This window comes from Puma concolor, chromosome A2, assembly GCF_028749965.1.
Source record: "Puma concolor isolate L17-30 chromosome A2, mPumCon1.1.hap2, whole genome shotgun sequence".
Classification (NCBI taxonomy): Eukaryota; Metazoa; Chordata; class Mammalia; order Carnivora; family Felidae; genus Puma; species Puma concolor.
In genome coordinates, this window is record NC_141668.1 from 145139706 (window position 1) to 145164781 (window position 25076).

The 25076-nt window shown below is 40.0% G+C and overlaps 1 protein-coding gene across 3 annotated transcripts in view; it reads left to right on the plus strand.

Annotated features, from left to right (window-relative positions):
• CFAP20DC (CFAP20 domain containing) overlaps positions 1–25076 on the plus strand; it is a 239747-nt gene that overhangs the window by 207491 nt on the left and 7180 nt on the right. For all 3 annotated transcript variants that reach the window (XM_086697763.1, XM_086697759.1, XM_086697757.1), the window contains one exon: positions 19523–19617. In XM_086697763.1, coding sequence (XP_086553889.1) covers positions 19523–19617 — 95 coding nt within the window. The remainder of the gene's footprint in view (positions 1–19522; positions 19618–25076) is intronic.

The following is a 25076-nucleotide window of genomic DNA, read 5'->3' on the forward strand; positions in this document are numbered from 1 at the left end:
AGAATGTGAGCCACATGTTTAAAGTTTTCTAGGAAGATTTAAGAATTAAAAGGTAAAATTAATTTGGTTACATTATAACCCAGTATATCCAAAATACTATAATTTCAGATGTCATTTTGGGGAGGAAGGCTTTTTTCTCTCCTAACTTAGGTTTGAGTGACTGGTGGGAAGTGAGGGTTGTGAATTTATTGACAGCCTGTTAACTGAAGAAAAGTTTTATATGCATGCATGTGGAAGCATTCTATAAGGAGACACCCCACACCCCCAAACAGCCAAGGGTAAAGGTTTATACATCAGCTTAATAAATGGGGTCAGGGAGGGGTTGGGGCTTCAGTGGGAAAGGATGGAAGGTTCTGATAAGGCTTGTTTATGCAATTTCTTGGAATGTCCAGTTGCTAAAGGTCAGTCACCTCCCTGACTGAAGACTTCCCCAGAATAGGGGGATTAACAGCAGCTGATTCTTGAAATGCTCTGCTTTAGTCAGATAAAGGAAGTTCAGATGAGATTTCTTTGTGTGTGCTATTTGCCCAAATGTTTACAGCTTAAAGGAGTCTTTCTTTATGTCATTCTGGTTGGTTGTTGGTCCCTCTGTAATCAGGATAAAACATTGTATTAATGAGATACTTTACATTCTTTTTGTCATATTAAGTACTTGATATCCAGTGTGTGTTTTCTATTTACTGCCCATCTCAATTCAGATTAGATCCATTTCAAGTGCTGTGTAGCCACTTGTGACTGGTGACTACCATATTGAGCAGTAAAATTCTAGAAAGCAATTTCAAAGAATAACTTCATGGTCTTAAGGTAGGTCTCAAATTTCATTAACTATAAAGGAAAGTATTGATAATTGGACTATATTAAAATTAGGAACTTAATAAAGAACACTACTCAACAATGTAAAAAGTCATGTCACAAGAGTGGAAGAAGATATTTGCAACACAGGAAAGGTTCCAGGATAGATATAAGTCTAGAATATATGAAGAACCCCAAATCAGTGAGAAAAAAGAGGCACTCCAAAGAAAACAAAAATGGCCAAAGGCTTGAACAGACATTTCACAAAAGAAGGTATCCAAATGACCAGTAAACATGAAAGTATACACAGCCATTTTAAAAATCAGAGAAATGCAAATTAAAAGAACACTGATTCTACTACACCTTATCACAATGGCTAAAATACAGAATATCAATAATTTTGGTGAGGATCTGGAGGACCTAGAACTCTCACACACTGCTGGTGAGGGAATAAATTGATACAACTACTTGGGAAAACTGGTAGCATCTACATAAGCTGAACATAACCATACCTTTTTCCTCAGAAGTTACCCTTCTAGAGGTATGGCCAGTAGAATGCATACATATGTGCACCCAAAAACATGTAAACTGTGGGGACCCACTCAGACCTATAGAGTTGATATAAGGATTATTTTACAGTGAAAGCAGAGGATGCAGAAAGAAATCATATCTCTACCCCCTTTCTCTCACTAAAGCGAGCCTCCAGAAAATACAGCTGCCATTCGGCTGCCTTGAAGACCGACTGCCCATTCCCATTAGCATAAAAAGCCAGACAGAGCCTTCCATACTTTGCCCATTAAACCCACCCCCTTTGGTAAGTTGGCATATAAACTTTTATCTCTGGCTATTCAGTGAGTTATTTATTATGAGCAACTCCCGTGTGCACATGGAAATGAACTTTGTCTTTTTGCCTGCTCACCTGGCTATTGTCAGTTCATTTGCAGTTCAACCCCCGGACCAAAGTTGGAAGGGAAAAGTCTTTTCTCTCAACATTAGCACATTCATGATGGCTCCAAATTGTTTACAACCCAATCCCCTTTGATAGTAGAAGGCATAAGTAATTTGTAATATATTTACACAATGGAATACTATTTACTCTCACAAACATGTAATATTCAAGGAAAGAAACTAGACACCTAAAGAATACATGTTGGATTCCATTCAGAAAAGATTTAAACATAGGCCAACTAGTTGGTAGTGTTAGAAGTTACCATCTGGGCTACCTTTGGGGAGCAGGAAGTGTAATGATCAGGAGAAGGAGTGAGGGAAGCTTCTATTCTTGGTCCAGGTGGTGATTACAGTCACTTTGGGATCATTCATTGAGCTGTACATTTATTATCTGTGCACTTTTCCATGTGTATATTTCACTTAAATAAAAGAATTGATCGATAAGAACCATTAGTGTAATTCTTAGTCTCATATAGTCAGTTTGCTCTTTCTGGTACTTTAATGTTTCTATATCTTCCTGCCTTTTTAGCAGTTTACCATGTTAAGTTTTCTTTAGAACAAGGACCATATTTAAATTAAATAGAAGCTGGAGTAACACCATAAACAATCATGATGATGATGGTAGCTTGGGGATGCGAAAGAACTATTGTCCTTTCTGGCAAGCCCAGTTTACTCACTAGAATGGGCCAAGCAGCAAAAGAATTCTGATGATTACCTCCCAATGTTTTAAAAATAACATTTTACCATCGTATTTGTTCAAAAGTCCACTTATCACCCATTATCAGCATTCTTTCACAATATTTTTCATTAACCAAAATGTTACAATTAACACACCCTGAAACTTCTGGGAAATAAATCTAGTCAACCAAAGATCCTGTCAACTTTCCCCAGTTCTTTTTTTCTTGTGCAACCAGCCAACATTGGGGAAAAATTAAATTTGTCATTCACCTCACAGAGGCTTCTTTTTAGCCTATCATTGTTTTATTTGACTACTAAACATAAAAGAATAACCAAACTATGAAAGGAAAATGGAAATCAGTACATAAATAAGGCATCTGATAATCTGACACACTTAGTGATGAAAATGATACCCTGTAGGTATTCCTTACAAAAGCCCAGAGAGCTGAATTAGAGCATTAAATTAAACTCCACCTACTCTCTCTGCAGCATTAAGTCCCATCATTCCGTAGAAATGGTTTAGATGGTTTTATTTTGTATTCTGATTTTAAGGTAATTGTTCTCTAGTTAAAGTTAGAGAAGGTTGCAAAGTTTTCTGCTCTCCATTTGCTAATGACTTAGTTATAACACATTTAACATGTAGTTGTCTTGTAACTCCAGAAAAGGTGTTGTATAAAGTTGCTTAAGAGTGAAAGTTTTTCTGTAATTTCAGACACTAGTAACTACTAACACTGTTACCAAATCTGTCACCTACTGGCTCCATCTCTGTAGCAGGCCCCAAGGGGGGAGAGTTTCCACAGGCTATTATTGCTTCATTTAATCCCTGGGACAACCTGGGTGGTATTCCCATATTCCAGGCAGGAAAAAAGGCACACTTTAACCCAAAGATTGCAAGCCTAAAAGGAAATGTAAGCTCAAATCAAAAACTGTGCAACTTAAGTTTTATGGTACGTTGGTACCCTAAATATGTGTCTAATGTCCAGCTCCATGCTGGATTATTGAGGTATTTTCTGCTGCAGTGGAGGTAGTTATTGCTATTGCTACAGTCCCACCCCTAGCCACTTGTTCATCCAGATACACAGCATAGGAAGATGTTAGCATTCCATGTTGTGACCAGTCAAGCCTTGCTGGGTTTTAGGAAATTAATCCTAGAAGTTGAGGTGGTCAGTCTAAAGTCATGGACTTCTGGGGTGCCTGGGTGGCTCAGTCAGTTCAGCACCTGGTTCTTGATTTCAGCTCAGGTCATGATCTCATGGTTTGTGAGATCAAGCCCACATCAGGCTCTATGCTGTCAGCATAGAGCCTGCTTGGGATTCTCTCCCTCTCTTTCTGCCCCTCCCCTGCTCACTTGTGCACGCTCATGCTTGCTCACTCTCTCTCTGACTCTCTCTCAAAAATGCATAAATAAATAAAGTCATGGACTTCTCTCTGATTCATTCCTCCCCATTACTCCTTGTAAAGTTCTCTACACATGTAGGAGCTTGAAAATATCTATGGATTCTCAGTGATAGTGACAGGTAAACATGGTTTATTTTTTTAATATAATTTATTGTCAAATTGGTTTACATACAACACCCAGTGCTCATCCCAATAAGCGCCCTCCTCAATGCCCATCACCCATTTTCCCCTCTCTCCCCCACCCCCTATCAACCCTCAGTTTGGGCTCTGTATTTAAGAGTCTCTTAGTAAACATGGTTTAAATATGAATTTATCTTGTTCATCTGAGAGGCTCGTTATATTAGAAACATCCATCTCTGAGAGATGATCTCAAATCAGCCATCCTGTCGTTCCCATTCTCCCTGTGTGTTTAGGACCAGTCTGTATGAAACAGGTTGGAGTTTTTATGAGGACCTCTCACCTTTACTTTGTGCTAGAGCTGTTAACATCAAATAGTCTTTTATTTAATTAATTTTTAATTAATAAAATTATTAAATCTAATTTTACTTTTAGATGTTTAGAATACTTTTTGCTATCTGAAATAATATTCCTTCTGTAGGGGAGGAAAACCTTATTCCCTCTACCCCTTCATGCTCACCTGAAAATTAGAGTGGCAAAAGACAAATAACAAAAGAAAAACAGAGACTTATTAACACCTGCAAAGTGCATACACAGAAGTTCTCAGTGATGAGTAACTCAAAAGAATGGTTAGAACTTGGGCTCATAAAGCATCTTAAAAAAAAAAGTCTATTTTGTAGAAAAGTGATAAGACAAAGGAAAGGGACTTTGAGCTTCTAGAAGTGGCAGATTGTGGAAGGATGAATATATATGGTAGGAACCAATGGAAGATAAGAGCAAGTTAGTAAGGTTTGCTATGTAGATTCCTCTTGTGTTGTGTCTGGTAAGAGTCTAGAGTTGTCTCCAATGAGTAAAAACCATCCAACCCTTCCTGGTAGAGAGAAGGGAGACAAAGACTTTTTCTTGTGTCTACTTCTTACCATTGCCTTCAGCTCAAAATAATCCTTATGTCAAAGTGGCACATTTTGGGATGGTATATTCTGAACCCCACCACTTCTCTGTATACTTATTTATTACCTGTATCCACCTCTAGAGTCTAAGCTCCTTGTGAGTGGGGATTGTGGCTTGGTCACCATTCTATTCTCAATACTTGGAACAAAAGCATAAAGTGGCAAGAGCAGGCATTCAGATCTTTTTTTAATGTTTCTTCAAAGATGAAGATAAAACCTGTTGTTTCACAAGACAGCTGTTTGCCCTGCATCCCCAAAGATGTGTTTATTTTGAATGAGAAGTCTTTACTCTATGTGCATCCTTCTGCTGGGTAAAACAGTATTTGTCTCCCATAGAAATGTAAGGTTTCAGAAGGACCTGTTAAGAAATGTCACAGCTTCGGGGCGCCTGGGTGGCTCAGTCGGTTAAGTGTCCAACTTCAGCTCAAGTCATGGTCTCCCCACTTGTGTGTTCAAGCCCAGCATCAGGCTCTGTGCTGACAGCTCAGAGCCTGGAGCCTGCTTCCAATTCTGTGTCTCCCTCTCTCTTTGCCCCTTCCCCACTCTCTCTGTCTCTCTCAAAAATAAATAAACATTGGGGCGCCTGGGTGGCGCAGTCGGTTAAGCGTCCGACTTCAGCCAGGTCACGATCTCGCGGTCCGGGAGTTCGAGCCCCGCGTCGGGCTCTGGGCTGATGGCTCAGAGCCTGGAGCCTGTTTCCGATTCTGTGTCTCCCTCTCTCTCTGCCCCTCCCCCGTTCATGCTCTACCTCTCTCTGTCGCAAAAATAAATAAATGTTGAAAAAAAAAAAAAATTTAAAAAAAAATAAATAAATAAATAAATAAACATTAAAAAAAAAAAAAAAAGAAATATCACAGCTTCATATCGTTTTCCTCTACCTTTCATTTTCTGTCCGGAAAATATACTCAGTAGATACCATTAGCATGTATACATTTTGGTGGACATGAGTCAGGACCCTGTTCATAAACCCAGCAAAAGTCTGAGAGTGGCCTCTGGCATACCTTGGGTGTCATGTCTGCCCCCATACTGAGAGTAAAGGAAGGTCTTAGCACTCCCCCAAACCACATGAAGTGGGTTGCCCATAAGAAAGAAAAGCTACATTCTCAGAAGAGGGAGAGGAAAAGTGGCCAACCAAAATCACAGGTACTACAATACATTACTAGTGGGCAGGCTTGAACTCTTCAGGAGTTTCCTCCAGAAGTATTTATGGAGTGACTTCTATATGCCATGCATACTCTTTCCACCTCTCTTCAAGAAAACATGTGAATGGGAATGATACTGATATTACCTTGAATTCTTTTCAATTTACTTTTTATGTAAATTATTTCCATATATCCATAATTAAACTATTTTGGTAACATTACATGCAACAAATGTATCTGATTGCAATACACTAGTTAGCAAGTATTTATTTGTGCTCTTACTAAATTCTAAGCACAAGAAAAAAAGAGAGAATTTTTTATCTCCAAAAGATTGAGAATTGCTGTTTTCACAGACAGAATTCCAGACTGTGTTGCAAAGATCAACTACACAAAATATAATCATCACTTTATAGTTATAACTGATTTTAAAGAGCAAGAAACAAACCATTAATAAACCAATCTTGCGTTAGACATCTTGACATTTAAATTGACTTCATGCAAATAAAATAAGCAAATTGAATTTTCCAATTTACTCATCAGCCACTATATAGATGCATTTCACATCCACATCTTAAAAATGTAATAAGAAAAATTTTATCTCTTTATGTCTGGCATGTCTGTTTCTGATGAATTCCATAACCAACTTGGGTGACACTAAACTGAGAGAAATCTCACATCACTTTTTTTGTCTTTGTTTTATTATTGTGATCTTTTCAAGTACTTGATTTTTTTGTGTGTCTGCACTGAAGCCTTCTGAAGTTACTACCTATTTCTACTACTTAGATGAAACTTATTCTTCTGGCATGGAAATATCAAGTGGGAGAATTGCAATGTTCATGCCCATGACCCTCATCATAAGAGAGTTTTCACTTTATCCTGACCTGACTTTGAACATGTAGGAAAAATGCACAATTTGTAACCTTAGCTAATGGCACTACAATGTCACACTTCTCTGTTTAACATTCAGCTTTGTTAATCAAGAAAACCAGATTGGCTCTCTGCATGTTGATTGAATTGATTACAGCTGTAGGCCTTGATAGCATTTTTTCAAGTGTCTCTAATTAATCAGACAATGCTTGATTAGTTTTTTCTGTTTTGAGGAGATAAACTGACTTCCTTGAGAATTTTCACCCCAAAATGATTCCCCTCCAGTGAAAGGTAAAGGATAAGTGAGTCAGCTTGGTTTTCCATGACACTGAGACCTTTCATCTTACAGCAACTAAAAGAAAGAAGGAAGGAAGGGAAGGAGGGAGGGAGGGAGGAAGGGAGAAAGGGAGGGAGGGAGGAAGGGAGGGAGGGAGGGAGGGAGGGGAAAGGAAGGGAGGGAGGGATCCTTTGAAAAGCAGATTAAAACATTATATTAAGCTTCTTTTTCCATATTTCCATGAATACACCTTCTAAAATGAAAAAGTCTGTGTGTTGCCTCTGAGCTTTTAGTCTGGCCTATTGCACAGCATCCTCCAGCTTTCTGATTGTAACCACTCTTTATCAGGTTATCTCATTGAGTTGTCAGACATGACAGTTCAGATCTCAGCCCAGGAACAATTTTGTTTTAATAATCAGGATCATGGATGATGTGTTAAAAAAGGTAATAATAAAAAGCCACCACCTATTTTTTTTAGTCATATCTATAGCATTAGATAAAGCAGCTGTTGTTTATGCAAATGAAAACTTGACAATTTCCAGGAACATTACCAACATTTATAAAGACCCAAAATGTTCTGCTTTCATCATTGAAGTTGATATTTCCAATGGGGAAGGCTGCTAGGATCAGCTCAGATGTGCATGTTGGCATGAGGAACGCACTGTTTTCCTCTCTCCTCCCCTATTGGTTGAGGGACCAACCTAGACTCCTGTTTCTCTCCTAGCACTCATCACTTAAAATGCTTTTTAAAAGATACTTTGAAGCTGTGTTTCAGAAAAGTTTTCTTACAGATGTCATCAAATTAATAGCTCCTGAAGAGAGAGAATCTGCCTTTAAAAAGGAAAGTAGAAGAAAATTCAATCAGAGCAGAAAGATAGAAAGTGAGAAACAGGTCTTACTCCACCCACCCCCAAACCCACATTTCTACTCCCAGGTATGCTGATGCTTAACAGTTTCTTGTGCACCCTTCAGAAACTTTCAGTGCCTATTACAAGGAAATTACATGTTTTATTTGTATGTTTTTTCAACATACATGAGATGAGACTCTATAACTTGCTTTTTAGATTTTTACTGAATAGATTTTGGACATCTTTCTGAATTTGCACATACAGGTGAACACATTCTTCATTAACTGCCGGATGTTATTTCATTGTTTTAATGTACCATAATCTATTCAGCCAGTTCTCTGCTGATGGACATTTAGATAGTTTCTAACTTTTTGTTACTGTAAACAGTGCTGTGATAAACATCCTCATGCACATATTTTTTGTGAGCTTGGGCAAGTATGTGTTTACAATAAATGCCCAGCAGTGAAATTATTTGGTCCAAAGGTAACTTTGACTGATATTACCAGATTTTTCACCAGTTTGCACTCCTACCAGCTCACACTGAGTTTCCTGAAACTTTAGAACTTTTGCCACTTAGGTTTGTCACCTAAGACCCCTGCCTTCTTCAGCAATTGACTACAGTCCCATCATCTAGTGCATACATATGTATGCCCGGTGCCCATCATTTCACACTAGTAGGGGTGCTCCCAGGTCTCCACACCTTTCTGATATAGAACATGCTGCTTTTTCTAGAATATCCTTCCATCTTTTCCCTGTCTTGCTGCCTCCTCCTCATCCTTCAGGAACAACACTTTCATCACTTTTTCCGAAACCCCTACTTGAAACCTTCTCCTAAATGTTGGTCTAACAATCCATCTCCACAGGACTGAATTCCTCAAGGGCAGAATCATGTCTTACTCCTCAGTACCTGGCATAAAGTCTGAGACAGTCCAGAGGTTCAATAAACCTCTCTTCAATGTGAAATCATAAAGCAACTATGCTGGTAACAGTATAAAGAAGGCAAAGAAGGGCTCAGCCTTTCTCCATGTTGTCTCAAGGAGATGGGCTGTCACTATCACTGTTCACATACTATAGTTGAATTTGATGGCTGATGTCTGGATTTGTGCCTCTAGAGTTGAATTATCTGCCATATCTAATGAGTCAGTGTCTGTAAAATGGTCCCAAGATGCTATATCATTAGTATTTTTTTAGCCTGAGGGGAAATACTGCCAAACAGGAAAGATTCAATTCTACAGAGAACTTATAAAGTATATTTAATAGAGGAAGAAGAATTAATGATTTTTGTGATTTGTTGGAGCATTGAGCACTTGGAGGGAGCTGGGTTCTCCCCATTTTATGGATTTTCTGACAAAAGCATGGGCAGGAAAGATGATTTTGCAGAGGCCAGAAGAAGAAAGAGTATGATTTCCCCTTTGTGTGACTGTTTGTTGCATGTCTCCAAATAAACATAGGCTGATGTGAGGTGAAACCACAGTCCTTCTTTATGCAACGTGTTTCCCAGCTTTTGCTATGGAAGAAACGTAGTCCTATTCCAAATCCCACCATAATGTAAACATCTTCTGAGCACTTTCAGGATGGGAGCAGAAGAAAGATCTGAGAAAAATAATTCCCATATTGTTCTGAACCAGCTGCCTTTCCTGGCCTGTGCTGTTGTTCCTGCCACTCTCAGAGCACATTCTAACCTCCCTATCAGGTCTTTCTCAAGAACTCATCCATTCCCCACTCACACCTGGAGGTCCTTCTCTTATAGCCCTGACCATCCTTCCTACAAGTTTTCATTCAACAAACATGTTTTTTTAATTTCAATATAATCATTCAACAAACATTTGTTGGACATCTATTATGCATCAGGCCAAGGTGAAGAAAACAGACATGATTGCCTGACCTGATGGAGCTTATAATGTGGTCACAGCTTGTTTTTTGGTTCAGAAACAGTGGTATTCTCACTGTGTCCTCCCATGGCAGAAGGGGCAAAGGCTCTCTCTAGGATCACTTCTTTTTTTTTTTTTTTTTTTAATTTTTTTTTTTCAACGTTTATTTATTTTTGGGACAGAGAGAGAGACAGAGCATGAACGGGGGAGGGGCAGAGAGAGAGGGAGACACAGAATCGGAAACAGGCTCCAGGCTCTGAGCCATCAGCCCAGAGCCCGACGCGGGGCTCGAACTCCCGGACCGCGAGATCGTGACCTGGCTGAAGTCAGACGCTTAACCGACTGCGCCACCCAGGCGCCCCTCTAGGATCACTTCTAAAAGAGCTCTAATCTCATTAATGAGGGCTCCACCCTCACAACCTAAGCACTTCCCAAAGCCTCATCTGCAGATACCATCACAGTGGGGATTAGTTTTCAACATAAGAATTTTGGAGGGATACAAACCTTCACTCTATAGTACTAGGCAATTATGAGAAAAGAGGTTAAGGATGTGGCTCTCCCTCTGAAGCCTGGAGGTAGCATGATGGTGAGAGTGAGGGGAAGGCACAAAAATACTCTGTAGAGATAGGACCAGACTATGTAAAGCTTTAGGCCAATGTGGTGATTTTGAATTTTTCCCTAAGAGCAAATTTTTAGAAACTCACTCTGGATTGGATTAGTGGGAATCCAGATTGAATGGGGGAAGAACAAAAGAGAGATTCTAGAAACATTGACTAAGATGGTGGCAGTGGGTACTAGAGGTATGCCAACATATTCAAGATCCAAGGTTAGGGCTAGTAATGGATCCCTAAGTATTTCCAGCACATCTTCCCTTGGAGAAACTACCAAGACCTCAGATTCCTCATGTGCTAAACCAAAATCCTGATTGCCCAAACTGGTTTCTTCTCCCCAGGTTCCATATTCATTCAATGGTACCAACACTGTTTCATTCCCAGAATCCAGACTTTAAGCTTCCTCATTCTCTTTTGAGACTAGCTTCCTCTGTGTGATAGGAAATATGGTGACCAATGACATCTAAGTTCTGCTTCTTTTGGCATCCATCTTTACTTGAGACTGTCTCTCCTTTTCAGATCCAGTTTCAAAAGTTCTAGGGAAACACAGTTGGCCCAGTTTAAGTCAGGTGTCCACATAATAGGCCAGTAAACTGAGGTTGCAGGCTCACATGATAACTCCCAAGAGACCATGTGGTTACAGGCTGCTGTTCCAGAGAGCAGGGGAAGGAGTTCTGGACAGTCCCTTAGCTCTCTTCTACTGTGCCTTAAAGAGAGATTACAACTGTTCCTTGAAAGTGCCAAGGGGAAAGAAAGGAAAAATAGGTGGTGATGAAAAAAGATTTCGCCTCAACATGAGAAAAAACATTTAACAGTCAAAGTTTTTGAAAAGGAAATATGGTCTTTTGAAAGTAGTACATACACAGTTACTGATACCCAGGTATAGATTAGATCATCACTTTGTGGGACTGTTATAGAAGGCAACCTTCAAACACTAAGAATCCAACACTGAGGTTAGAATATTCTTGTGGAAAATGAACCAGAATTACACACTAGCATCTTAATTCTTATTCCAGTTCATCTTAAAAGATATACGAAAGAGTTCCCAACTTATAATTTGATCTTCTTACTTCAAGTGGGAGAGAAATCCTATGGATAAAAGCTATTTAGCTTTCAAAAAAAAAAGAAAGAAAGAAAAGGAAGAAAGAAAGAAACGTATTTTCTTAGTTGTTGTTTTTTTTTATCCTAGTAAACATGTATCTGAACCAACATTCTATTTTCTAAGGCAGAAAATTAAATTTTTCTGTCATGGCTATAAAGAGGCAAGATGTGTGTCTCCAGATTTGCCCCAAATTGTGTGTACCAAGCACATGATGAAGAACCAGTAGCATGCTCCTGGCAGGTGGAGAAGGAACAAAATGGAGGGAAAATATAGAGAGTGTTGCAACAGTATTAACGATTGTTAGGGAAACTTTCAACAATGAGTGGCACTCAGTATTCTGAACTGCCAAAGAGACTCTTTCAATAGTCATGCCCTTGATAAATATGGAGGAAGTGCCTACCCTGTGCCAGGCACCCTGCTTGGTAAGAAGCAATTGGGGGAAAATACATATATCAAATGATCAAACAAATGAGAATGTAATTATGAGCTGAGATAAGAGCTCTTAATGAGAAGATCACAGTGGCTCTATCAGAAGGAGTAACAAAGCAACTCAGCTAGATTGGAGAGGGTGTGTTGGACAAGACTTCCTGAGAGAGTGATGCTTCAGCTAAAATCACAAGTTTGGGTATGACTTTACCAGGCCAAGGAAAGGTAAAAACGGGAGGAGAGCGTGCTCTAGACAAGGGGGCACAGCCTGGCCAAAGGTCCCATGATAGTAGAGAGCATGGCGTATTCCAGAAATTGAGGGAAGACCAGCATGGCTGGAACTAAGTGTGTGAGAGGGAGAATAATGCAAGATGTGGTCAGAAAAAAATACATAGAGACTCGTTTATGCAAAGCCTCAAAGGCCAGCATAAAGATTCGGGTTTTTCCCTCAAGTACAATATCCTCCCAGTGATGCTGAGGGGTTTTAAATCAGACATTGACATAATCAGATAGGAATTTTGGCTCCAGTGTAGACAACAGAGAAGGGAAGTCAGAATGAATGGCAGTGAGGGGTCCATTAAAAGCCTTTGCTGCAGAGAGCATAAGGCACGGTCATCAATGGGCGTTGGTAGTAGAAGTAGAGTTGGTGAGAAAGTCGGATTCCAAACACATGTAGTAGGAAAATTGACAGGAATTTTCATTAGAGCCTTGAGAATGTTTCACCTCACGGCTCCTTGCTCTAACACGGAGGTCATTCAGCTACAGCCGGCGGGCCAGATGATGCTCATGGCATGATATTTTCTAAGTAAGGTTTTACTGGAATGTAGCCATGCCCATTCATTTACTTACTGTTTATGTGTACTTTCACACTACAGCAGGAGAGTTGAGTAGTTGCAACAGAGACCTCTTGGCTTGTAAAGCCCAATGTATTTTCTGTCTGGCCCTTCACAGAAAAACTTTGCCAACCTTGGAAATTACACCGCAAGAAACACCACCACCCCCATGATATTGCAAGGTGTAGAGGTACCTAACTTGGGAGTCCAGAAGTCCATGACTGGGCTTTGGATGATCTATGACCTCCTAAAATTGGAAGTAAAATTTGGTATTTATGTATGTTTTTCTGGGCAAACAGTATTCACTGGCTTTTAAAACAAATTTGTGAATTCCCCCAGAGAAAGATATTTCCCAGGCTTGTCCCCAGTCTACTCCCTGGCCATAACAAGATTGTTAAAACCCACATTTCCCTCAATGAATAAGAAATGACCTGGCACCACATGATAAATATCATTAGGTATTGGATAGAAGTTGCTGCAAATTGCTAACTTCCTGCTATAAGATCTCCCATGTAAATATTTCACTGGCTGGCTCCTCTGACCCGGGGCTTTATGACAGCAGGTAGCTCAGGGTGTAAATAAGAGCTAGATGAAAAATGTGTCTGGATCTCTTAGATCTTTTTTAGATTTCTCAAGTAATTACCCCCTCCCCCCAATAAATACTTCAGTGTATACAAGACTGTAGAAGTTTCATTACAAGAGACGTCTTTGAAGGGAACAAGCAGGTGATCTGATCAGCCCCACAGCAACCTTTGTGAACAGCTCATGTTGTAGTTCATTTTCTGCTGGCGAAAATGCTTCATCCGTCTGACTATGAGCTCTCTGATTCCCCAGGATCTGACACACAGGAGTTCAGTAAATGGTTACCAAATATGTAGAGAGATGATTAAGCTAAATTGTTGGCTTCATATAATGTATTTGTATATAAGTATATATATATATATATATATATATATATATATATATGTACACATATAATGTATTTATGGGAAACACATTAATGAAATAAATGTATGTAAAATTTTTTTTTTTTTTTTTTGAGAGAGAGAGAGACAGAGAGCCAGAGTGCAAGTGAGGGAGGAACAGAGAGAGAGGGAGACACAGAATACAAAGCAGGATCCAGGCTCTAAGCTGTCCTCACAGAGCCCACACAGGGCTCGGGGCTCGAAATCATGAGCCGTAAGATCATGATCTGAGCCGAAGTCAGACGCTTAACCGACTGAGCCACCCAGGCGTCCCCCCAAAAAATCTTTTTAAATGAAGGCACTGAAACCATAGTCTGTCCTGAGGACAGCATCCTCAGTTTTAAGAATATCTGATTCATTTAATGCTCAATGCTTCGAAGAAATCTGGCTTGCAAGTGGGAGGAAAACTGTGGTATTCTTTTTTGGCCAAGATTTTAATATTAGGTAAATCTGGCCATTGTGAAAATTCACGAGATGGTATTTATTCTCCATCTGCACTATATTTTTACATGTGGTATTTAATGTGAATCCGTTGTCTTGACTCTTAAGTAAAACAACATCTTCCGGTGACAGTGCTCAGCATGCCTGGAAGTCCTTCCTCTCCAGTTTCAGGAGGAGAGGCTGGGTTGGGGGGGAGGGGGCTGCCTGAACCCATGAGAGGAGGGGAGAGGACGCAGCAGCACCCGAGCATGTTCAGAGGGCAGGCCTGACTGGAAAGGGTATCCATCCACCGAAGGAGTTAGAGGCTTTCATAAAACAAGAGTCCGTCCTTGGGAGAAAAGGGTTATAATCAGAGCTCAGAAAAGCAACAAGAGTATCAAGTGCCAAAGACAAGGCAAGTATGAAAGTGGCGGAACAAAGAGCAAGAGCCAACTCCACAGCGCAGTAGCTGGGCTGGGGTGAGAGCTGGCCAGGGAGCCCCTTCAGATCTCCTGCCCCAGCTGGGCAGGCACTCTGTGAGTGTGCCTCAGCCAAACTCCCACTTCCTCAGATGTTTGCTGCTTCCTGTGGGGAAGGCATGCTTAAAGAAGCTGATAAAGGGTCAAGTTGATTAGCATTAAATATTCCATATGAAAATATAAACATATAAGATACAGATGCTAGACTACGTACTTGTGCTTATTAACAAGCCACCCAAAAATGCTCTTGAGAAAATGAAATTGTTAAATATATACAAAGGAAAATAAAACAAAACAAACAAAAACAATGGCACCCGGATTGGGAAAATGGTATAACCTGAAGCGGTGTTTCTCAAGGTGTGGTCTATGGACTCATGATCTGAAGAGATGTGATGGTTCCAGGTGCACGCACGTAGGCAGTGCTATATATCTGTCCTCCTCTAGGGAGATTCAGTGTGTTAAAAGTTCTCAAAAGTCCTGCAAGAAAAGTCCTGATTTTATAGTTAACATAGAACTCTTTCTTTTTTTTGAAAATATACTTTGTAAATGCATACTTAGTAAAAAGCCAAACAAGTGTATTGCTCTGATCCAAATTTCTTAATTGTATAAAATCTTCTAAATCTTAAGTTAAAATAACATCACTTGTCAAGAAAATTCTGCAGTCCTTTTTAAAAGATAAAACTAGGGGTGCCTGGGTGGCTCAGTCGGTTAAGCGTCCGACTTTGGCTCAGATCATGATCTCGCGGTCCATGAGTTTGAGCCCCGCGTCGGGCTCTGTGCTGACCACTCAGAGCCTGGAGCCTCTTTCAGATTCTGTGTCTCCCTCTCTCTCTGACCCTCCCCTGTTCATGCTCTGTCTCTGTCTCAAAAATAAATAAACGTTAAAAAAAAATTTTAAAAAAAAAGATAAAACTAGATACACTTTATGCCAGAATAAACTCACACCATATACTATAACTCAAAATACAGAGGCAATAAAAGAAAAGATTAATATATTTGATTCCAGAAAGATTTTTTTTAATTTTTGCATGGCAAAAAAAAAAATAAAAAACCAGGCTACCCAAAGACACATGACAAAGTGAGGGCTTACTTGATAGAAAAAGGGGCAAAGAAATGAACAGACCTAAAATATTGATATAAAATGCATACATGCATATATTTATATGTTACATACATGGCCTTATGCAAATGAAGACAGTCAACTCCACTCCTAATGCTCATATTGAGAACAAATACAAATCAGAACTACTTTAATATATCAGTTTTTATCTCTCAGACTGGAAAGCACAACATACTGTTGTGACATGGCTGTAGAGAAACCAGCACTGTCCTGCATTGCTGGTGGGAACACAGGTGGTACAGCTCTTGCGGAGGGCTTTTGCCAATATCTAACAAAACCAAGTATGCATTTACCTTTTGTCCCAGGAATTCTACTTCTAGGAATTTACCTTGAAGATCTATCTCCAAGTATACAAAAATAGATAGCTCAGGGTTATTCACTGCAGCATTAATTGCAATAATTGCAAAATATTGAAAACATGCCCAAACATAGGAGAATGTGATGAAATACATGATGGTATAGTCATGCATGGAGTACTACACAGCTGTGAAAAAGAATGAGGTGCTTTCTGTGAGCTGGGATCAGTGATTTCCAGGTTATATTTTAAGTTGAAAAAATCAAAGTTCAAGAGTCATTATAATATGCTACCTTCTGCATTAGACGTGTAGCTGCTTATGTTTTGCAAAAAGATGCATAGAAAGCAGATACCAGAACTAATGAAATGGATTTCTTATACAGGGGTGAGTGAGGATGGCATAGAAGTGATGAGGGGGTGGAAACAGTCTAGGAGGCATGGGGGAAATGTAACTCTTACCTGAATATGACTTTCTGCATATTTTGACTCTGAACTGTTAACATTTTACATACTCGACAACGACAAAAATAATAAAAATCAGTTAATAGAGAAAAAAAATGCCTAAAATGTAGTACAAACACAAGTGGATGAGTCTAGCTATATTTAAAACAAATAATACAACCACGCTGAAAAGGAGGGGGAAAAGAACTAATGCAAGTAAATTTAGAACATAGTATTTTGACTAAGGGATAAAAAGAAACCTAAATAGAGAACTCTAGAGAGTAGGTTTGGGGTTTTGTTTTGTTTTGTTTGCCTAGCAATTCTGAAACTACTTTTGGTATGTCCTAGAGTTTAGAAAATAAGTAAATTTATTGAGGTTAATGGGAGCCATGTACCTCACCATCAAAAAGAGTTACAACTATGGCAAGAGGAGAGATGAGAATGAATCTGTGGTGTTGTGTTAGTATTGGAGAAATGAGCCTATACTTATAGACCAGGGATCATCAGACTTTTTCTGTAGAGGGCCAAATAACAAATACTTAACCTCTGTCATTGTACCACAAAAGCAGCCATAGACAATACATAAAAAGCAAACATGGCTTTATTCCAATAAAATTTTATTTATAGACACTGACATTGAGTTTTATATAATGATCATATGTCATGAAACAATACTGTTTTAATTTTCCAACCACTTAAAAATGTAAAGGCCATTCTTATTTTGTATAGCCTTGTACAAAAACAGGCAGTAAGCCAGACTTTGCCCATGGGCCATAGTTTGCCAGACCCTGTTTAGATAGAGAAATGATAGATAGATAGATAGATAGATAGATAGATAGATAGATAGATAGCAAATTGATAAAGTGTTTAAATGGGGGAATCTGGAGGAAGGATATACTGGAGTTCTTTACACTCTTCTTGCAAAGAAGTATTCTTTGTATTTCTTACAGAAAAGCTGTAAATCTGAAATTATTTTAAAACAATCAAAAAAATCACACAAGGAAGAACTCTGTACTTTTCATAGCTACTTCTGAGAAGGAAAAATACTAATCAAATAACTTGCCTAAGAAGTGAATGTCTTGCCTTTTATAATAGTCACACAACCCTCATCTACATTTTCCCCATGTCCATGGTCCATGAGTAGGAGCTACTGTTGCCAGTGCAGAGTGTCTTCTGATTTGTCACTGGGGATGTCATCACATGATAACATTATTGTTTGTTGTTGTTCATCCTTGCTCTCCAACACTCTCACTGAGTAATGAGGTCACTGGAGCTGGTAATTTGTATGTGACCTTGTAATTTTCCATAATGTAGGAGTTTTTGGTCTACTGTAATGAAATGGACTAAATAAAAGGTGCTTATCAGAAAATGCCCCATTAGCTTGGAAGTCTGTGACAAATCCTTTCTGATGTCCTTAATGTGTTATTATGAAATTCAATTATACACTGTGTTCACCTGATTTCACTAGCCATAATCTAGTGATAGCTAAGGTGAGAAGTGTCTTAAAATACTACAAATAGGAATTGGGTAATTTTTACATTGAGATACTTTTTTTACTAGAAGAGTGAAGGGCTTTCATGAAAAACTTCTCCTGTAGAGACTTGTAACCATTCTACCATCTTGGGTTTAATTCCAACAAAATCCAATTCCTCCTACCATAGTTTATCATTGTAGGTAAAGCCGTGCTATGATTTTCACCAATAATGAAGACAATGGTGGTCATAGCTGAAATTTATTGAATGTGATTCTATACCCAGATCCATGCCAAATTTTTTTCATCCTTTTTTTTTTTCATTTAATCCCAACATAAAACTCCAAGGTACTATTCTTACTCCTCTTTAGCAAAGAGGCTTATGATGTTAAGTGGCTTGGCCATGTTCTCAACGTGAGGAAACATGGAGCTGAGATTGGCCTGGAGAGCCAGTGCTCTTAGTTACTGTTGGGACTGTCTCCCATTGTAGGTAAAGACAGTAGGCAATACAGAAATTTAGAAAGACATTGTTTAGTCATGAGGACATGCTCCTCTTGAGAAGAATAAGGTAAAACATACAGATGCAAGGTGAACAATAAGGTAAATAAAATCAGTGCAAGCAGTAGAGCTCACGTTGGAACATCCTTCACATTCCCTTCCTGCTCCCTTCCCCTGAAGAAGCTGTGTCGAGTTTAGAAAGGAGAGAGGCTTGAAGTAGAACACACACTGACTTGCACCCTCTGGAGGTCACCCACGTGCATCACACGCATGCAGCTACCTCCTAGGGGGACCTGGAGGACTGGAAAAGAAAGAGGGAGGAAGGGGAGTAAAGAATGCTGGGAAATGAGGTTGGTTGGCAGTTGGAGGCAGAAAGATGGAATGTAGGAGGGGCTTTCCGGAGTGGTTTTTGCCCCCATTCTTAGTGGGAGAACTGAAGGAACGGGTCACTCAGGGACCCAGCTCCCCTCACTGTTCCTGCTTTTGCCCTCTGCTGCTCTAAGGCACTTAGTGAATGCCTGCGGACCCCACCATTGTGGCTGGTTTCTGACCGCTCCAAGACCACCTTCTGTTTTGGAATGTTGTCATGGAGTGACATGTGACTTTGCCAGGCTTCCTTAGGGTCATAAGGAGCTTTGTCTTTGCCGCATTTCTTCTGAGTCACTGAAATAACTTTCTTACATGAGAGGGATTGTGTACCGTGTGAGAGCCACAATGATAATCTTTCAAGAGGAGTAGTTGTCGTTAGTTGATGTATATGTGGAACAACTAGTTAGTTCAGTGGTTGACATTATATTACTCGATTACAGAACTGAATATTAACTTCTAGACATTTTGTCCTTCTGAAATATGAAAGAAGGAAAAAAATGTTTCTTTGTGGAAGCCCCAGGAAATTAAAACTCCAGGGGAAAGATGAAACTTACATGTGAAATTGTAGACCTGTTGTTTATTTACTTTCTTCTTTTCTTTTTAGGGACTGGTTAAATATGTTGAGCCCACCAATTGTTCCTCCTAGTCAGCAGCCAACAGAACAGCTTCTGGATTCTTCTGGAAGCTTGAGTGTTCAAGGTAGGAATATGAAAAATGCTATACATAAAAAAATTAAAATAGTTAACTACAAATAGAGAAAATCAGTCACTTTGAGATGCCGCTGTTTTTATTAAATGCTAACCATTTAGGCTTGCACCCCCAAAATGAGGTAGCCTGTGCTTTCATTTTATAGGATGATAAGTCCTTTGGTATCAAATTGACCTTCATCTGGGTTCCAGCTCTACCAATTTCTGCTGTGTGACATGTACGACTTTTGGTTACTTCATTTGTTTGTTTGTTTGTTTTTTAAATTTAATTATTTATTTTTTGAGAGAGCAAGCAGGGGAAGGGCAGAGAGAAGGAGACAGAGGATCTGAAGTGGGCTCTGCCCTGACAGCAGAGAGCCCAATGTAGGGCTCGAACCCACAAACTGCAAGTTCACAATCTGAGCCGAAGTCAGACACTCAACCGACTGAGCCACCCAGGCACCCCTCGGTTAACACATTTGTAAAATTAGACTGATAATGATGTCCACCTGAAAGCTTTTCATGAAGATTCACTAAGGCATACTGTACACGAAGCATTTAGAATAGCACCTACCAAATATTAGCTGTTCATATTATTATAAAGCAGATCTGATACTCCCACATCACTAGATACATGTTTTCACTAATACAGGGCTACTTGTCTTTAAAGATAAGGCTGGCACAGAGTTATAATAAGTAGCAATGGAAGAATGGGAAGGAAGCAGGAGTGAAGATTTGCCTTGGGTTCCCTTTGTTGGCCAGAGTCCTAGAAATGAATCATTAGTTTTTGGTTGTGAGCAGGGGACATGATTGTCAGGAGTGCATAGAGAAGGAAGGGAAAAGAATCTTTGGTGGGAACAGAGGGCTTGAGATGGAAGGGGTAGAGAGAGTCTAACGTGCATAGCTGCAGTGGCAAATACCCTCAGAGTGGGGCTCCCTGAGATGGTTTTCAGAGTTGAATTTTGAAGATGGAACGCTACATCTGAGGTTAAAAATAATAATAATAATAATAATAATAATAATAATAATAATAAAGGAACTGAAGCCAATATAAACTGCTCCAACAAAGGTGCCACATTTTTCCCCCTAACTGCCCCAGGGAGAAAGGGGAGCATCCCATTTTTCTTAAGGTATGGAGAATTCAGAGTGAGAGCTCATACATCTGAAGCGTACATTTTGGCTGCCCAAGGGATGGAGATGTCTCCATGATTTACTGTCTGAAATAAATTATGCCCCCCAAATTGGGAATCTTTTTAGAGATGTACATTTATAATTACTTATGACAGAAAAACAGAATCTCAGCTGTCAGAAGGAGACCTTGCCATGAGAGAACAAATAATACGTTATGTTAAGTGTCCTAAATAAACCACAGGAACAGAGAGCATGGTCCTTGAGCAAAGGCACCCAAGATATATATTAGTGATAAGTAGCTGAAAGGAGGTCTTAAAGTCACCATTGCAAAGTGACGTTTTGACAGCCAGGAGCTCAGTCATGTTGAAGGTAAAGAGAACTTCCATCGAGGGCAAATTAACAAATTAAATTCAGAGGGTTATAGAAATGTTCCAGCCACTGTTAACCAGATCTGGCCCCCCTCCTGCCTGGCAGCCTAGGTTTTTATCAGCTGTCCCTTTCCCCTTTTCTGAGATGCCTGAATGGTTTGTAGCTAATTAATAGCATCAAAAATTAGTGTTTCCTATTTGGTTAGTCTTTACATGTTATTGGCTTAGTTTTAGACAACATATCAATATGCCAAGATAGCGTTCTTAGAAAGAGAGAAAAATAAGGGTTTCAAGTATCCAGTTGGTAACATCGGAAGGAAAAGTGAGACGTGGCTGTGGGCAGTCCAGGCTTCTTCCTGGGCTTCTGTTGCATAATGGCATTAATTTAGGGCCATCTGTCAGATGCTGTGCTAAGTTGTAACATCTAGCTGTCACAGCAACACTGTGAGGAAGGCACTGCTTTTGTGCGTGCGTAATTGTTGCTCTTTTACAGCTGAGAGAACTGAGGTACAGAGTTCTTGAATACCTTGTTCCAGGGTCACACAATGAGTCATTGGCAGAGCTGGGGTTTGAGTCCAAACAGCCCAGCCCCAGAGCCCAACCACTGTTTTTATAATTTTTTTTTTTAAATTTTGAACCAAGTACCTAGATTACCTACTTCAAAAATAATATACATAAAATCAGGAATTGAAATTTTCTATTCAGTGTTCCTCATCTACAGGAAAAAAAAAAAAAAAAAACATCTCAAGGGCTAAGTAGCTAAGTTCTTTTTTTTTTTTAATTTTTTAAAAATTTATTTATTTATTTTTAGAGAGAAAGACAGCACTAGCAAGGTAGGGGCAGAGAGAGAGAGAATCCCAAGCAGGCTCCGCACTGTCAGAGCAGAGCCTGATGCAGGGCTTGAACTCACAAACTCTGAGTTCATGACCTGAGCCAAAATCAGAGTTGGACACTTAACGGGCTGATAACCCAGGTGCCCCAGCTAAGTTCTTTAAAGGGGAAAAAAAGAAAAAAAAAAAAAAAAAAGCAGACCTCTGGTTCCCTGTTTCAGCCCTGAACCTGCCTACCCCTCCCATCCACGCTTGTCAAAAATGACAAGTGGCCACATTTTCCCAGTGGGAGTAGAGGCTGAGGGGCAACGTTGCTGTGAGACCAGATCTAAGGGACTGAGGTGCTGACTGAGAGACAAGATCACCCGATTGCTGATCTGGCAGGCCTGGGTGTTGGCTTGTCACCCACCTTCTTAAAGGCCCTTCTAGACAATCTTATCTAAGTAGGTCAATCTCCCTTCACCTTGTTATATTTACTTCGTGCCCTTCTCACAGTTTGTAATTCGTGGTTTGTTTACTTGTTTAATGTCTTTTTTTGCTACGTAGCCTGTGAGTTTTTAAAAGCAGAGACTTTGTCAGTTTGCTTACTCCTGGATCCCAAGTACCCTACACATTTTCTGTTGATTATTAGATACTCTGTAAATGTTTGTTAGTAGGAAGACAGGAAGGGAGAAAGGGGAGAAAAGAGAGAGAGAAATGTTCTTCAACTCATCATTTTTTATACCAACCTTGGGGGGAAAACATGAGTCATCCATTGAAATCTTACTTTCAGTTTTCCCCCATTCCAATTTTTTAGTATCTTAGGTATATTTCTAACAATTCAACAGTGGGAGTATTGAACCTACACCCATGCATTTGAGCAACTAAAAACGGTCACCTTATGCAGTGGCTCTTAAACTTTATTGTTAGGCAGTGAGAACTTTTCTTTCAAATGAATTCCATATGAAATGCCAACATATAAAAGAGATGAAACCAGAATTGGTCTGGCTAAAGGGGGCAGTTAGGGACCTAGAACCCTGCCCTGGGGCTCCAATGAATCAGCTAAAAACCCTGATGCAGTCCACCGACCTCTGTTTGACCTTGTGGAAGGTCGAGTGCCCACTCAGAGCCCCAGCTAGGATTAGGACCCAGGCTTCTTCCACATCCATGCCTTTCTGCAGAACCTGTGAAGGTGGTTTTGGGGGCTGGCTTACAGGGAAGGGCGATCTTCCGTCTTCAGATGTCTAGTATGAAAGTCATAACAGCTAATATTTATTTCACCTTCCTGTGACCCACACCTGCCAGTGCCTTTTAATTCACATAATAGCCTACTGAGGTGTAGCTACTGTCATTGCCCATCTTTTACACAAGGACACTGGGGTTTAGAGCCAGGAAGTGATGTGCTGACCCCCCACAGCTCCATCACAAGTGGAGAAGCTGAGATGTATCTGTAGAGCTAGAGAGCTAGAGGCATAACTGTAGATGAACAGCAGAGAACGATGGCCTAACACATGGCCCTAGGAAACGTTGCCACACAAAAGTAAGTGCGTGTTTTAACCTTAAAAACAAAAGAGCAAGTGTTTTACCAGCAAAATGAGTTTATTTAGAAATAGCAGAGGCATGGCAATTCAGGACACGCAAGCTATGGTGAAGCATAGCCAAGCCTGGAGAACAAAGGAGAGGAACCATACTTGGTAGAGAAAAGGGAGGGAGTTGGGAGAGGCTGCTTTGAAGGAAAGTCTTTGCGAGTCTAAAAGTCTAAAGCAAGGGTTCAGGGTAGCAATGGTTTCTCTTTGGCTAGACTCTTGCTCGTCAAGGAGAAAATCTTTCTTCCTTCTGCTGGGGCAGTAAAGTGAACTTCTTTCTGCCCAGGCATGCGGTGTCAGCTGCCATAGAAAGCTTTTGATGAGCATCTCCCCTTCTGGGCTTCCTGACTCCGTTTCAGGTGAGGTCTCCCTGCACTGATTTCCACGCATGCCTTATATTTGGCCTCCGAGTCTCTCCTTTATTCGGTACAAGTTTGTGTCACACCCGCAGTTTCTGCTCAGATAGAACACCTCAAGTGCATAAATGCCACCTTAAAGTACACAGCCCGTCTGCCAGCAGAGCCAGCCAGCAGGCAGGAACAGCATCGCATTCCGCACCAGTCGACTGGAGGGAGAGATGGGCAGCTCTCCATACTTCCTCCCAGGCCGAGGCACACTTGCTGAATGTCAATTACCATGGCACTCGAGCCCTTAACACTTAACCAAAAATGTGTTTTCCTGGAGTGCGTGTGAAATGTAAAAATGGGAAGTTACGATTTCAGAACTTACTCAAGAGAACTACCAAACTGACCTTTGGAAAATAAAGCAGACTTTGCTCGAAGAATAGTTGTCAATTTGTTTTTGACATTTGTTCCTTTACAGATATGACCCTTAAATTATTCATGCTTACCAGCTCCAAAACAGAATAGTAATGACCTCTCTCGTCAGGCTTGCAAAACCTCTTCTGCCGTTTACATAGATTTTGAGTAAGAAAGACATTCAGAAGTGCTTTTCGAGTTGCCGGAGTCTCATAAAAATAACATTCTTGTGCCTTTTTTATGGCAAGGCCACATAGGATATTCCTTTATGAACACTGGTTAATCCCCCATGAGACATAAATAGGCAACAGATGCTCATTTTATAGGTATAATATCCAAATCACTAGTCAAGAATTTAGAAAACCCTCATGGTTCCCTGAAGCTAACCAGAGAGAGGGGAATCTGGCTGCCTGCTCGGGGTGCAACAAGGGAGTCTTTCCAGAATCTTATTTCCTGAAGCACAATTATTCGACATTCACCTAATACTCCAAGTCTAAAAGCAGTCTTCTAATATCTGTTTTATTAGTGATCATACAGACATTATGCTTCATGGAACAACCATTGGTATCCCCAAGGGCTTGGCTTGGCACCTAGGACACAGTAAATGCTACATAAATATTTGATGAGTTGTGAATGCATGAATCATGGGAAACAGAAGGATGATTTGGTCTACTCTTTGGATCTTCCTTGTATCTTCAGGACTTATTTAAGGTGCATAGGAGACTTTCCCCCGAAAACCAGTATTGGTAATGTAAAAGTAATAATGTGCCTGCCAGTGTCGAGTTTTCCTGTGTTACCTCACGATGACTTCTCCCTACAT